The 15,848-nt window shown below is 35.5% G+C and overlaps 1 protein-coding gene across 3 annotated transcripts; it reads left to right on the top strand.

The window, feature by feature from the left end:
* The first annotated feature begins 3,199 nt into the window (after positions 1-3,199).
* Positions 3,200-13,007, top strand: LOC136207766 (uncharacterized). 3 transcript variants are annotated; one of them, XM_065998769.1, is made up of 5 exons: positions 3,202-3,533; positions 4,531-6,137; positions 10,934-10,970; positions 11,115-11,196; positions 12,581-13,007. In XM_065998769.1, the coding sequence occupies exons 2-5, from the start codon at positions 4,558-4,560 to the stop codon at positions 12,655-12,657; spliced, it is 1,776 nt and encodes a 591-aa protein (XP_065854841.1). In that variant the 5' UTR covers positions 3,202-3,533; positions 4,531-4,557; the 3' UTR covers positions 12,658-13,007. The 3 variants fall into 3 exon arrangements, 2 of the variants coding, with proteins under 2 accessions (XP_065854841.1, XP_065854839.1); XR_010676917.1 differs by having other exon boundaries at positions 3,200-6,137; positions 11,107-11,196; XM_065998767.1 differs by having other exon boundaries at positions 3,202-6,137.
* Positions 13,008-15,848: the final 2,841 nt, after the last annotated feature.

The raw sequence follows: 15,848 nt of genomic DNA, 5'->3' as shown, positions 1-15,848 counted from the left end.
GAAATAAGAAGAAAGACTTGCATATGGTTTTCATTGACTTGGAGAAAGCATATGATAAGGTACCAAGGGAAGTACTTTGGTGGGCCTTGATAAGGAAAGGCATTTCGCGGAAATATATTGACATCATAAAGGACATGTATGAGGGAGTATGCACGAGTGTACGTACTAGTGTTGGGAAAACTGAAGAGTTTCCTATTACGATTGGAGTGCATCAAGGTTCCGCACTAAGCCCATTTCTTTTTGCCATCGTTATGGATGAACTAACAAGTTCACTTCAAGATGGTATACCATGGTGCATGCTGTTTGCAGATGATATTGTGTTGGTTGATGAGACGAAAGAAGGAGTGGAGATGAAGTTGGAACTATGGAGGCAAACTCTAGAATCTAGAGGCTTTAAGTTGAGTCGAAGTAAGACAGAATATTTGGAGTGTAAGTTTAGCGGCCGTAGGAGTAGGGAGGCAGGGACAATCACCCTAGATGGGAGAGTTGTTCAGGCCTCGGATTGCTTCCGGTATTTAGGATCTATTATCCAAACGGATGGAGAAGTAGATGGAGATGTTGCCCATAGGATTAAAGCTGGTTGGTCGAAGTGGAAGAGTGCTACGGGTTTCCTTTGTGATCCCGGCATGCCTAATAGATTGAAGGGAAAATTCTACCGGACGGCAATTAGACCAGCATTGTTATATGGTACGGAGTGTTGGGCAGTGAAACAATGCCACATCCATAAGATGTCGGTGGCGGAGATGCGTATGTTGAGATGGATGTGTGGTCACACGAGAAAGGACCGGGTGCGTAATGAAATAATTAGGACAAAAGTAGGGGTTACATCTATTGAGAATAAAATGAGAGAAAACCGACTAAGGTGGTTTGGCCATGTGAGACGTAGAGCGCTTGATGCGCCGGTTAGGAGAACCGAAGAGTGGCAAAGGGATGTAGTGGTGAGGGGTAGGGGAAGACCTAAGCAAACTTGGAGGAGGGTGATCGAGAGTGATATGAGTTTATTGGGAATTGAGGAAAATATGGTAGTGGATAGGACGGAGTGGAGGGAGCGAATCTGTGTCGCTGACACGACTTGATTTTCACGGTTTTATATGATGGTTCATGTTAGCCGACCCCGAATCATTTCGGGACTAAGGCTTTGTTGTTGTTGTTTGTTGTTGTTGTTGTAGTCAATTGGTGAATTTTATAATATAAAAACATTAAAAATTTAGATCGGATATTTTACCTTTTGGTGATATATATTTATAAACATTTATATTTTTAACCTAACCAAAAGTATTATTTATTTTTTAAGTCTTATGGTATAAATTTAACATTTAAAAAAAAAAACAAAAAAAAAAAGTGAATTTAGCTTATATATAGAAAACATTATATTTTTAAATATAATGTTTACGACTTGGTATAATTTCCAGCCTAGTTGATAAAAAAATTATTTTTTTCATTGATATAAAATGTTGAGTGACCATAAAGGTAGAGGTTGGAGCGAGGATATAACATGAAATTATATGTAAAAAATATCATTTTCATTAATTATGCTTGAAACTACACCAACTGATAAACGTTTGACTTAAAATTGTACTATTTTTGTGATGCTCGCTCTCTTCTAATAACCATAAACTAAATTTATACTTTATCCTTTGTTATTAAAAAAAATGTATATATAAATGGCACAAGTTTATCATCTCGTCCCAGATCTTTAAAAGGGTAAGGAATGCCTTTTTAAATTTTATAATTTGATATTACTTCATATTTAGTTTAATTTTAATTAATAATTTTTTTTAGAGAATTAATTCATTTGAAAACATTCCCTCAAGGATGTTGCCCCAAGAGCCAACATAACATGCTTTTCTCATCTTGGATTATCGCTCCACCACCATAGACTTCTCCATCTTGACGAATGAAGCATCAACAATCATTTTAAATTTCTTAGTCAGAGGGGGTTGTCATTTCACCAGCGAGACATCAACTTACTTAACGCCATCAACAATGCTTGCCATTAAAGTCCATTCCTTCACTAAAGACTCGGCCCGAGCAAAGCGAATAATACTTAATTAATAAAGCGCTATGTATTACTTTTTTAACCGTTTAAAAACATCTATATGTATATAGAAAAATTATAAAACCTTATTTTAAACTGTAAAAAAAAATATAAATTTCAAACGCATATAAATTAAATAACGCTATATTAACCATGTTTTATACTTATTTTTTTTTATTGTTTCGTACTTATTACTGCATAAATATAAAATTTCATTACCAAAAAAAGAGGTTTTAATGACTAAAATTTAATGAGTGTTAAAAAACTGCTCATTAAAAACATATAGGCCATGTTTGGGAATTAGCTGTTAGCTGATTACATTAGCTGTTAGCTGATTACATTAGCGTTTTCAAAATTTAATATCCCAAAACGCTAATTGAAAAAGCTCCTAAAATGAGCTTTTTCAAAATTAGCGTTTTCATCCCAAAACGCTCTTCCAAACCTCTCTCCACCAAACACTCTAATCAGCGGTTTCAGTGGTCAAACCGCTAAAGTTGGTCAAAAACGCTATTTTTATCTCAAAACGCTCTTTACCAAACAGGGCCATAGTTAATACATTTAATGAGTGTTCATTATGCAATTCTATTATTACAGTTAAACCTCGATTATATAATAAATTGTTCCGGTCCCGACTTGGGCCAATGGACTAAAGTAATAACCTCGCTAAATGCATTAAGTAATAAAAAATATTTAAATCCTTAAGGGCCCAATGAAAGTATAAAGTAATAATTATTAAATTATATACAAAAATATATATATTGATCAATAAAAATACCCAAGAATTTACAAAAAAACAAGACCTATAATTGTGCCTATAATTATGCCTATAATTATTTGATTGATTTGTAATTATGCTAATATGATTATTACAAATCAATCAAATAATATATTTCCTAAACAAGATAATTACATATCTAATGAATATTTATCGATAAATGAATAATTTATTAATTTATCGATAAATGAATAATTTATTCATTTATCGATAAATAAATAATCTCGCTTAATGAATATATTTTTTTCCGATCCCAACGATATGCATTTATAGAGGTTTTACTGTACCTACGAAAATAATTTTTTTCTCAAATTTTATTAAAAGTCCACTCATTAATTTTAACCCCTAAAAAATTCGATCATCTGTTATTTTGGCTTTGGCTCATATACCCTCCCCCCAAAAATTTGGGATTGCCCCCAAAAATTCAAACCAAAATTTTAACAGTACAAACACTCCCCATCACATCGATTAACTAAAATGAACAACAACCCTTAATCCCATGGTTTCCTTTCCGTACTCTAGCTCAGAAACCCATTATCTTTCTCTCTTGTGAACCCTAACTCATTATGCCGAGTTCAATCAAGCTTAGAACTGGTCGACCTCTCATTCCCCGGGATTGTAGTTCAATCGGTAAGGGCAGGGCTTTGTCAAGGCGTAAGCTGCGGGTTCAAGTAATTTCCATCCCTTCGTCCAACGTCGGTCACCAGCCATCGTGCGTCTGTTAGTCTCCCTCTCCACTAATTTATTTATAGCTCTATAACTTCTGTTGTGATTTGTGAGTTTAAGATTTTTAAAACTTCGGTTGTGATTTCTGAGATCACGATTTCTGTTCATCCATATTTGTGTTATTGTTTTTCCAATCTTGGTCTACTTGGTTAGGGTTCCTTTGGAAGAGGCATCTGATGTATTGTGTTGCTGATGATTGTGATTTCTGTTGAATTGAATTTCAGTTGAATTTTTTGTTGATGATTGTAATTTTGGTTTGATTATTGTGGACAACTCAATGTTTGCAATTACCAATGATTAAATTTTAAAATGATGGAAATGCTCTTTCTTACCCTGGACCTGCTAATTAAATTTATAATGATGAAACCCCTCTTTCTTGGCCTCTATCTCTATATCGAAACCGGGATTTACCCTGTTTGGTGGGGAATACCCTCATTCAATTGAGATGAGTAAGCTGTGTAAGCCAAAAAATCTAAGAATAATTATTAATTCTGTTGGTTAGACTTTTCTTAAGAAAATTCAAGGTATATTTGACTTATAATTGGTAAATAGCAAAAGTGAGTACATGCGTTGAGATTTTTCTTAGCTTAAATGTTAACTCTTTATCACATACTCTAGAAGGAATAAGAGTTGAGGGACTGATTTGAATAATTGGCAATCAGTTAGTTATCTGTTAGTTTGTTATTTATTTGCTGAAATGTTATTCCTTTATAGCTGTTAGGTCATTTGCATTGTTTTCCCTAAAATAGTCCTTTTGGACTGTAGCTAAGTTTGTTATGCCAGTTGTAGATTCCTGGCTGTAATGGTACTACCTAATGACCTCAGCAGCATTAAAGCTGCTATTTAAGGTCAGGTACAAGATTATGCTTATCATGAATGAACAAATATATGAATTGCCTTCTTCCTACAAATTCTCTTCCCTCTAATCTCTATTTCTATCTTTCCCACTCTAAATCTGTTCTAAGGTTAGTAAACCTAACATTGGTATCAGAGACATTCTATCCTCCGGCCACCGTTTATGGTCAGTAACTCCGTCAAAAGACGAACTCGAGCAGCAGCCAGAAAAGCTCAGGCAGCCATGGAAGCTCTTGAACAACAACTTCAAAAGCTCACAGAGCATTTTAACAACAGATTTGAGGCAGCTGCTGAAAAGGCAGAGAAAACGCAAGCCCAGCTTACAGACATCCAGACGGCTCAACAAAATCAACTCATTAACTTACGTTTAGAGCAAAACCAACTTCGTAAGATTCAAATGGACTCTCAAGAGTCTTTGGAGGATAAAATGCGCCAGATCTTGGCCAAGTTATCTAACTCCCAACCAACAAACCCTGGTTCACTCCATACACCCAGCCAAGGAATATCATCTTCACAAGTCATCACCCCTCAAACCTACCAGGTCAACAGAAACCCTGCTACCTATGGGGATCACCAGGAGAGGGGAATCCTAGGCAGTGGGCCACCAGGATCAGTTAATGGTGACCCTGCAACTACCAGCAAGGCACCCTATTTCAACAAGTTGCTGCCAAAATGTGACTTGCCTTCTTTTGATGGCACAGATGTAGATCTGTGGATCAGCAAGTGTCACAAATATTTTCAGCTATTTAAAGTAGCTCAGGAGAAGAAGGTGGAGCTTGCAGGCTTGTATTTACAAGGCAAGGCTGAACGTTGGTACAAAAATTGGATTCCCACCAATCCATTAGTTTCATGGGATGGTTTTATTGAAGAAGTAGAAAAGAGGTTCAGGGAGACTGAGGTTGATGACATAGTGCAGCAGATTGAGCAACTCAGGCAAGAAACTAATGTAGCTGCCTACCAAGATCAATTTGAAATGATCAAACTTAAGATGGAGAAGGTACATCCTACCATCACTGAATCCTACTATGTTTCTAGTTTCATAACAGGATTGAAACCTGAAATTCGGTCATCTGTAAGAAAGTCAGAACCTACTTGCCTCTATACAGCCATTAAACTTGCTAAATACCAAGAAACCCATCTCAAGGATCTTATGGATGCTTTTAAACCAAAACCAAAATTTCGATCACCCCTCACCCCTAAACCCTGGTTACCTAATAACCCTTCAAACACTAAATATACACCTCAACCATCAAGCCTGAACCCTTCCTCATCTAAGCCACCAGATCCCAAACTTCCACCAAGCACCACCACTCTAAAACGAACTCCAGAAGCCTGTTACAAGTGTGGGGAAAAGTACTTCCCTGGCCACCAGTGCACCTTGAAGAAATTGAATGCCATAAATGCAGAGGATATACCTGAGGAAGAGATGGAGGGTGACTCTCTGGAGAAATCAGAAGCAGGGAAAGAGATAGAGGACCAAGAGCAAATAACCTTGTCTATAAATGCTTTAGATGGGGGCATTTCGAATGGCACCTTGAAGTTGAAGGGCACCTTGCAGCAGAAACCAATCATGGTGTTGATTGATAGTGGCAGCACTCACAGCTTTTTGGACCAGAAGTTAGCAAAAGAGGCTAAGCTGCCATTGATGAAGGTTGCACCTGCAGCTGTGCCAGTAGCAGATGGGAGGCAATTGATGGTGCACCAAAAATGCAATAGCTGCCAATGGACCATGAATCACAACAGGTTCTCTTTTAACCTCAGAATATTAGATTTGGGTGATTATGACATGATTTTGGGTGTTGATTGGATGAGAAAATACTCTCCTATAACATTTGATTTTGATGAATACAAGCTGCTTCTTATGAAAGATAACAAGCAGATTGAGCTTAAGGGAATTTCAGAAAAGAGCACCCTAAAGCTAATGTCTCTTAAATCTGTTAATAAACTAGTTGCTAAGGGGTGGAAGGGAATATCCTCTAGTTTGTTTATCATGTTTGTTAGGGAGATTGACTCTCAGCACACTACCCAAGTAAACACTATTGAATCCTTACCAACAGAACTGCCTAGCTCTCCTCCACAATTCATACCCCTGATTTCCAAATATCAACACCTCTTCCAAACACCATCAGCCTTGCCACCTAAAAGAACCCATGACCATGCCATCACATTAAAAAACTCTACTGACCCTATCAATGTCAGGCCTTATCGATATTCTCGTCATCAAAAGAATGAGATTGAGAAACTTGTTGGGGAGATGTTGGCCACAGGTGTCATTCAACCAAGCCAAAGCCCATATGCCTCCCCAGTGCTGTTAGTTAAAAAGAAGGAGTGCACCTGGCGATTTTGTGTTGATTATAGGGAATTAAATAAGGTCACTATCAAGAACAAGTTCCCTATACCTGTTATACAAGAACCGATTGATGAATTAAAAGGAGCAGGGGTGTTTACTAAGATTGATCTTCGGTCAGGGTATCATCAAATTAGAATGAAGGCCTGTGATGTGCAAAAAACTGCATTTTGTACCCATTCAGGGCATTATGAATTTTTAGTCATGCCTTTTGGCTTGACTAATGCCCCAGCTACTTTTCAGTCTCTCATGAATACGATTTTCCAGCCTTCCCTACGAAAATTCGTTCTAGTGTTTTTTGATGACATTCTTGTTTATAGCCCCACTAATGAAGAACACATGGAGCATCTGCATTTAGTTTTTCAGTTGTTGGAACAACATCAACTATTTGCAAAGGCCTCCAAATGTGACATTGCTGTTACCTCAGTCACTTATTTGGGACATATCATATCTGGGGAAGGAGTGGCAACAGACCCTGCTAAGGTCTCTGCAATGCTAGAGTGGCCTATTCCGACTAGTCTCAAAGGATTGAGGGGCTTCCTAGGTCTCACTGGTTACTACAGACGATTCATCAAAGGATATGGCAGCCTCAGTAAACCTCTCACTGACCTCCTTAAGAAAGACCAGTTCAATTGGACTCATGCTCAGGCATTTCTTGATCTCAAAGCAATAATGTCTCAAGCACTTGTGTTGGCACTACCAGACTTCTCATTTCCTTTTGTGTTGGAATGTGATGCTAGTAGAACTGGAATTGGAGCAGTTTTGATGCAGCAAGGGAGACCAATTTGCTATCTCTCTAAATCACTGAGTCCTAGAAACCAAAATTTATCTGCCTATGAAAGGGAATTCTTAGCCATCTTACATGCCTGTTCTACTTGGCGACACTACCTCGAGCACTCTCATTTCATCATCAAAACTGATCATGAGAGCATTAAACGTCTCTTAGATCAGAAACTTCACACTTACTTACAACACAAAGGGGTCTCTAAGCTCCTAGGCTTAAAGTATTCAATTCAGTATAAGAAAGGCATTGAGAACAAAGTTGTTGATGCTTTATCAAGGCAACATGAGGAACAAGGTACCCAACTTATGGCAATCTCCAAGGTTTTACCTACATGGTTAGAAGAAGTGCAGAATTCTTATCAGAATGATTTTGCAGCCACTCTGATTTACCTCAGCAACTTCCAAACTACACACTACTCAATGGGTTGATTAAATACAAGCAGAGGATCTATGTGGGGGCTAATACAGACCTAAGGCAAAAGGTAATTGCTGCTTGCCATAATTCTTCATTTGGGGGGCACTCAGGCATCAAGGGCACACTTGCTAGGGTACAACAAGGATTTTATTGGCCCAAATTGCATAATGATGTTATCAAATGGGTAGCTGCTTGTGATGCTTGTCAACGTTGCAAGATTGAGCACATAGCTTACCTTGGACTTCTGCAGCCTCTTCCCATTCCAAAGGGGGCATGGCAAGACATTGCCATGGATTTAATAGAAAAGCTCCCTTGTTCAAAAGGGTTTGACACCATCTTAGTAGTGGTTGACAGGTTCTCAAAAGGTGGCCACTTTATACCCTTGTCCCATCCCTTCACTGCCTCTACTGTGGCCAAGGTGTTTCTTGACAACATCTTTAAGCTTCATGGGCTTCCTCATTCTATTGTCTCTGATCGGGACAGAATTTTTACAGGACACTTTTGGAGGGAGCTAATGAAGTTATTGGGTACCAACTTGCATTTTTCAAGTGCCTATCACCCACAGACTGATGGCCAGTCTGAAAGGCTGAACCAATGCCTCGAAAGCTACTTAAGGTGCATGTGCTTCCTCACTCCGAAGAAATGGGCCTCCTGGCTCAGCCTGGCTGAATTTTGGTATAATACAACCTACCACAGCTCTATTAAAATGAGCCCCTTCCAGGCCCTCTATGGTGTCAGTCCCCAACTTCCCATCTTACCTATCGCTACATCCTCAGTTGCAGCTGTAGAAGACCTTTTAACTCAGAGGGAGACTATGAGTAAGCTCTTAAGAGATTGCTTGGCAAAATCTCAGAACCGAATGAAGCAGTATGCGGATAAGAAAAGGTCAGACATGGAATTTAAGGTGGGAGATACAGTTTTCTTGAAGTTACAACCATATCGGCAAACAACAGTTGCCTCCAGGCCATTTCTCAAGTTTTCTGCTCGTTACTATGGCCCTTTTGTTATATTAGAACGCATTGGCAAGGTTGCCTATAAACTGCAGTTGCCCTCTACTTGCAGAATTCACCCTGTCTTTCATGTGTCCCTTCTCAAGAAGCAACTTAAGCCTTCTGCTACAGCCTTGTCTACTCTTCCTCCTCTCTTGGATGGTGAATGGGTTATTACTCCTCACAAGGTTCTTAATACTAGGACAGTTTTAGTGGATGATCAACCAACTCAGCAGCTACTTATCCGATGGACTGGCATGTCTGCCATTGATGCAACTTGGGAACTTGACTCCACAATTCGCCATCAATTTCCGGAGTTTTATCATTCTTGGGGACAAGAATGCGCTAAAGGGGGTGGTATTATCACATACGCTAGAAGGAATAAGAGTTGAGGGACTGATTTGAATAATTGGCAATCAGTTAGTTATCTGTTAGTTTGTTATTTATTTGCTGAAATGTCATTCCTTTATAGCTGTTAGGTCATTTGCATTATTTTCCCTAAAATGTAGTCCTTTTGGACTGTAGCTAAGTTTGTTATGCCAGCTGTAGATTCCTGGCTGTAATGGTACTACCTAATGACCCCAGCAGCATTAAAGCTGCTATTTAAGGTCAGGTACAAGGTTATGCTTATCATGAATGAACAAATATATGAATTGTCTTCTTCCTACAAATTCTCTTCCCTCTAATCTCTATTTCTATCTTTCCCACTCTAAATCTGTTCTAAGGTTAGTAAACCTAACACTCTTACTACTGTGTTATTGTGTTTCATCATTAAGTTCATGATTTTTGTGTTTTCTATTTAAAGCACAACACGTTCGTTGTTAAATTCATGGTTGATTTGATTCATGTTTTTTGTGTTTCACTTGCTCTGCTCTCAACTAATTCTCTAGATAGACACTTGACATGTTATTCTATTGTTAAAAGGCATGCCACAAGTTTTATCTTCTTTGGGTTATTGTGGAAGTTAGATTCCTTCTGTTTCATGATTTGCCTTTTTGGTTTGGGTCTCTCGTCCTTCGTTGTCTAAGTTTCGTTGGGAAGTGTTGATTTTTTGGAGTTCATTCTCTGTGATTTTGCTTCTTTTCTTTTCTGTGTTGTAACTCTTTCACTTTCTTCCTTTTTCTTTTACTCCCACCTCTGCATACTCTTCAGAATCCTCCTTTCAGAATGTCAGGAATTCATGGGCCATCTGATTATGCCCGGGAACCACCGCGACATCCTTCCCTCAAAATAAATGCCAAGGCCTGCTTCTTTTCCTAATTACCTATATTTCTATTAATGATTCCTTATGATTATTCACTTATATGCCAGCGCCTCTTTCTTGTTCTTTTCTTTATGATGATTCCTTATGATACTTGGATAATGTTTGAAGGTGTTTGTTAATTCACTGATTCTTTTCCCCCGAGTTTCCTTGATTATTCTTTCACTTGGATGGTGAAGAAAACTTTTTGTTGGCAATTGAAGTGACTATCTATTTTATTTTACTTTCTCTGCAGTTTCCATGCATTGCTTTGATTATCAGTGAAAACTGCAACTTTTCAGTTATAGAGCTTCCTGTATTACCGATTGATATACTTTTTTGCTTGAGTCTCGTGCAGGAACCTTTTAATGTTGAACCACTACGTTTAGACTTGGTTACCTCATATGTGACGCCAATTGATTTTTTCTACAAGAGAAACCATGGGCCTATCCCTATATACAATTGAGGACATACAGAAGTTTTATCTTCACTCTACATCTACTTTTCTATTTCATATAGGCAATTTTCATTCTAATTGATTTTACTTTTCTATTTCATATTGACAATTTTCATTCTAATTGATTCTGCTGCCTGCCTGTCTAAGCTGATATTCGGTCACTGTTGGTGGCCTGATAGAGCACTCTAGAGAGCTGTTTTTGAGAGATATCTTGTGAGTTGTGGGTACATTATGTAGGAAGCTTTATTGTTTTTGCACAAAGAATTTATATTATGATCTTTCATTATATTATGATCTTTCATTAACAGGAAGCTTCCAAAATATAATGTTACTGCCACCTTGCAGGTATATTTTTGCATACAAATTAAGTTCCTATATTTTTTCTTTTGATCAGATAGAATTTCTGGCTCCTATTCCTGTCGTACAATGATGTTGCTTCTAACATTAGTGTAGTATTAACTCATTTCATTTCGCCTATAAGCTTTACAGTGTGCTGGTAACAGAAGGACTGCCATGAGCAATGTTAAAAAAGTTAGAGGAGTTGGCTGGGATGCTTGTGCCATAGGAAATGGTTTGTCCTTCTTCATCTTGGATTTCTGATCAATTTTTTGAATTATTATGGTAGTCTAAGTGAATAATGATGGAGTGCATTAATTGGTTAGCTTCTTAATATTGGTGCATGTGTATTTTCACCCCTTGTACTTCTCGAAAATTTGACATTTTTGGTTCAAAATTGGACCATTGACAGATAGTTCCTTTATTATTTATGCGCTTAAAGAAAGCCATGCCTCCTAATTGTGTTATAGTGCATATAGTGTACTGCTAACCGAATCGTTTCAATCGGCCAAATTTCACAAAAAGTTATAGTAGAATTGATTAAATGTGCCAAAAGTGCATGGACCAAATGGCTTAGAATTGAAGTAACTGTCTTTGCTACCTTTATAACTGGTTGTTATCCGGAGTTAATTTGGTAAAATACCATTACTTTTGGGTGCTGTAAATACCATTAAAGTAACTGTGTTTGTGCTGTGGGATATGAATACAGGGCAGATTACTCAGGAGTATGATCAGCATTTGGGTGCTGTAAATGCCAATACTTTTCATGAAGATGTAGTTTTTGTATAATTGGAAATTGTTTGAAATGCTTTTGGTGCCTCCTTAGATACATTCCTACTGATTCTTAAATTATGATATAAAAGATAATTTACTTGCATCAATTAGGCTCTGTATTTAGCTATTCACTTGCTATAACCTCTTATGCAACTTTTCAGTTGTATTATATTGTTTCCCCTGCTACCACACGTTTTATGTATAAAAAGACATAGTTACCTTAAAATTTCTGTAAAGTAGAATAGATGCGAACAGAGGGATCACGATATGGCAGCCCATCAATTTGGCGCTCAAATCTTTACCTAGAGCAGAGACTTACTCTCTTGCATATTCAAGTTGGCAGAGTGCTTGAGTCACTAGATATGTATTAAACTTATTATTCAAAATTATATGAATATATCTCTTAACGTTGTTGTTTTGTAGCATCTTTCTTATGTTGATTAGAAGTTGCAAATAGGTTCTCTTTGTATCAAGTGTTAGTATCCCTTTACTTCAACATATTCGGTTAGTAGGTTAGATCATATCCTAATCCTAGTGAATATTAATTTGTTGTATCATATCAAATTTGCATCCTAATAGGTCCTGAAAGTTGACACGTTTTTTAATTGCCATCAATTCATCATTGATGTTGCTGTGTGTTTTCTTTGCAGCATTCACTTATGTCCATCCACTATTGAATTTGATTCACTCTTTCATGGAGACTTTACAATATAATTTCCTAATACGGGCATTAGTTAATCAATAAAAAGTTAGGGACTAGTAAATTGTTTACCATTGAAATTGAGTTAATTTATTCTAATTGTTTGATTAGTTTTTCTTAATTATGTTTAATTAATGTATATCAGATCCCATCTATAAACAGAGGCATCCTCTTTATCAAGCACTACCACAACACCGACAGGCAAACGAAGCCACTCTGTGACCAAAGGAATGCAAATCAACTGATCACAGCACCGAGAGAAGGTTCCGACATAGATCACGCTCAGCTTACGCAACACATCAAGTGGAAACTATTTTAAAATTGATGTCTCATAACAGTTCAACTAAAGTGAGAATTCATTGTTTGCTCGGTGACATTCCAGGCACGAGCAAAGCTTTGAGAATGTGAGTGTTTTTGCCATGCTTGACACGTACCAAATATGCCTGCCATTAATGTTTCCTTTTTACAAGCTCTTGGATGAACTTAGTAGTGTTGTTCTTTGGCAATATGTAAATAACTCTAGTTGTTGATGACTCGAAATTTCATGAACTTAATTTTAGTTTTGTTTTTCCCTCTGGTTGTTATGGTTTATATTTTACAAGCCACATTAGCTTATTTTGCGCGAAAGTTTTTAATACTAATTACTATTTGATGCCTATCATATCTTGCTTCAATCCAAATTTTTAATTATTTTATTATTGAAAATTAAATCCATATAAGCAATATCATCACTGAGAGGATTTTTAATCATTATAAATATTTATAATGAGTGTATATTATATTATTATAAAAAAAATTAATGAGTGTATTTCTTACTCATTATATATATTTTTAGTAAGGGTAAATGTCCACTCATTGAAAGTTATTAATGAGTGGAATTATTCCGCTCACTAATACTTTTAGTAAGAAGGGCTTCCTCAAGGGGAATATTCCGCTCATTAAAAACCTTTAATGAGTGGAATTAGACTTTTAGTGATGGTATTTCCTATCATTAAAACCTCTTTTTCTTGTAGTGTTGAAACCTTAAAACTCTAAATAAAAGTCTAATTTCAGTTACGATTTCATATACTTCCTCTGATTTATAATAATTGTTAGAGAGAGAAGATTTGTCTTATTTCATATTATTTATCACTTTAGCTTTTCTATGTAAATTTTTTCTATTTTACCCCATTAATGAGTTTCGCAATAATTACTCTTTTTGTCATTTTATTTTTTCAAGGCATAATGAGTGGTGTAATTTAATGAATATTATGGAAAATTGTGAACATTAATAAAGAGTGGTAAATGGTATTTTAATCTATCTACTATAAATTTAATGTAAATCAATCATTTTCTTAATATGCGTGATTTGTGATTTGATCAAATATGACAAATAATATACCGGAAGGAGTGTAACATGCGGAGCTAGCTTAGGCGTGGGAGCTAGATCTTCCTGGCTGTTGACTCTACCTTTAAGTATGGATGGTGTGGCTTCATGATAGTTTTTTTTTTTTAATATTAGTTTATATTGATATATTTTTAGTATTATTACAATCTTTTAAAATAGTTTTATTACAATCTTTTAAAATAGTTGAATTAGTTTAAGATGAATGTTTTAATGGAAGAGGTGATGATTCAAATTTTATAAAATTTGCTAATCATTATTTTTTATTTTCTTAACCTTTGTTTTTTTTATTATTCTAAATTAATTAGAGAATATTTTGTGTAAGAATGCATATTCTTAATATAAGCTGGTCTTTCTAATAAAACAAAAATAAATAAATTAAAGGCACTCTTGAAATAACTCCAATCTATACTATATATAATTATGGAAGCTGAGAGAAAAATAAAAAGTTGTTTTAAGAAGGTTTTTGCTGACGTGGGAGCACGTAAATAATTGCTTTTTTTTCCCCAAATCTATTAGCTCATCCCGAATAAAACGACCCTCCATCTTCCTCTGTTGGTTCAATATGTTTTATTTAAGGGATAAGGTACTAAAATAGGTCTAAGGTTTTTGAAGAAGTACCAATTTAGATCCAACGTTTAAAATAGCATCAATATAGGCTTAACGTTTACAACATAGTATCAATTTAGGCTTAACGTTTACAATATAGTATCAATTTAGGTCTCACGTACAAAATAGCACCAATACAGGCTTAACGTTTACAAAATAATACAAATTTAAGCTTAACGTTTACAAAATATATCCAATTTAAGCTAAACGTCACAATTAAATTAACCATATTATATTTATTTCCTATTAACTTTTATATGTTATCTTTTTATTTTTAGTTCTATTTTCTTATTTATTATAATACAATTAATTATTATTCTTGTCCATTAAACCTTATATTTGTTTTTCATCAATGATTCCAGGACTCCTAAATTTCACGACTCATGTAATATATGCAAACTAAAAGTAATTGAATATTTCGACACTAGTTAAAACAATATTGATATATGTCATTGACTATTCATAATATTTCGAACACTAGTGTTCGAAATATTATGAATATTCAATTACTTTTAGTTTGCATATATTACATGAGCAATGAAAGGTAGGAGTCATGGAATCATTGATAAAAAATAAATATAAGATTTTAATGGACAAGAATACTAATTAATTGTATTGTAATAAATAAAAATATAGAACTAAATAAAAAGATAGCATATAAAGTTAAGGCAAAAAGCATCCTGGGGCCCCTGATCTTTCATTGTTTGGTGCATTAAGCCCTCGATCTTTTATTTAGACACATTGAGCCCCCGATCTTTCACCATTTGGTGCATTAAGCCCTCGATCTTTCATTTAGACACATTGAACCCTTGATCTTTCATATATGGGTGTATTAGGTCCTTCCATAAATCAATTAATATATAGGTTTATTAAGGGCATGTTTGGTGTGACAATAAATGATGTTCTAAAAATAACAAATTCTACTTATAAAAAAAACAAATTCTAAAATAAAAAATATATTATACAAATTAATAAAAATAATTTAAATAAAAAATAAAAAAATTATTAAACACAATAAAACCTTTTTTTCGATAATTATGTTGTAAAAATAAAAATAATGTTAAAATTGAAGCACATTTTGTGGAAATAAGAAGAGTAATTTTATCAATAACAAGTAACTACAAACAACTGTTCATGAAAAAAACTTTTCGTGAAAAGCTCCAAAATGTTGCAGTGTCCAAAGAAAATGCGAAACGCTGCAGTTATATAAACCTAACCAAACATGCCCTTAATAAACCTATATATTAATTGATTTACGGAAGGGCCTAATACACCCATATATGAAAGATCAAGGGCTCAATGTGTCTAAATGAAAGATCGAGGGCTTAATGCACCAAATGATGAAAGATCAGGGGCTTAATGTGTCTAAATAAAAGATCGAGGGCTTAATGCACCAAACAATGAAAGATCAGGGACCTCA

Source organism: Euphorbia lathyris, chromosome 1 (genome assembly GCF_963576675.1).
Source record: "Euphorbia lathyris chromosome 1, ddEupLath1.1, whole genome shotgun sequence".
NCBI classification, from domain to species: domain Eukaryota; kingdom Viridiplantae; phylum Streptophyta; class Magnoliopsida; order Malpighiales; family Euphorbiaceae; genus Euphorbia; species Euphorbia lathyris.
Note: the sequence above shows the minus strand (reverse complement) of the source record. Positions and strands in the feature narration are given on the sequence as shown.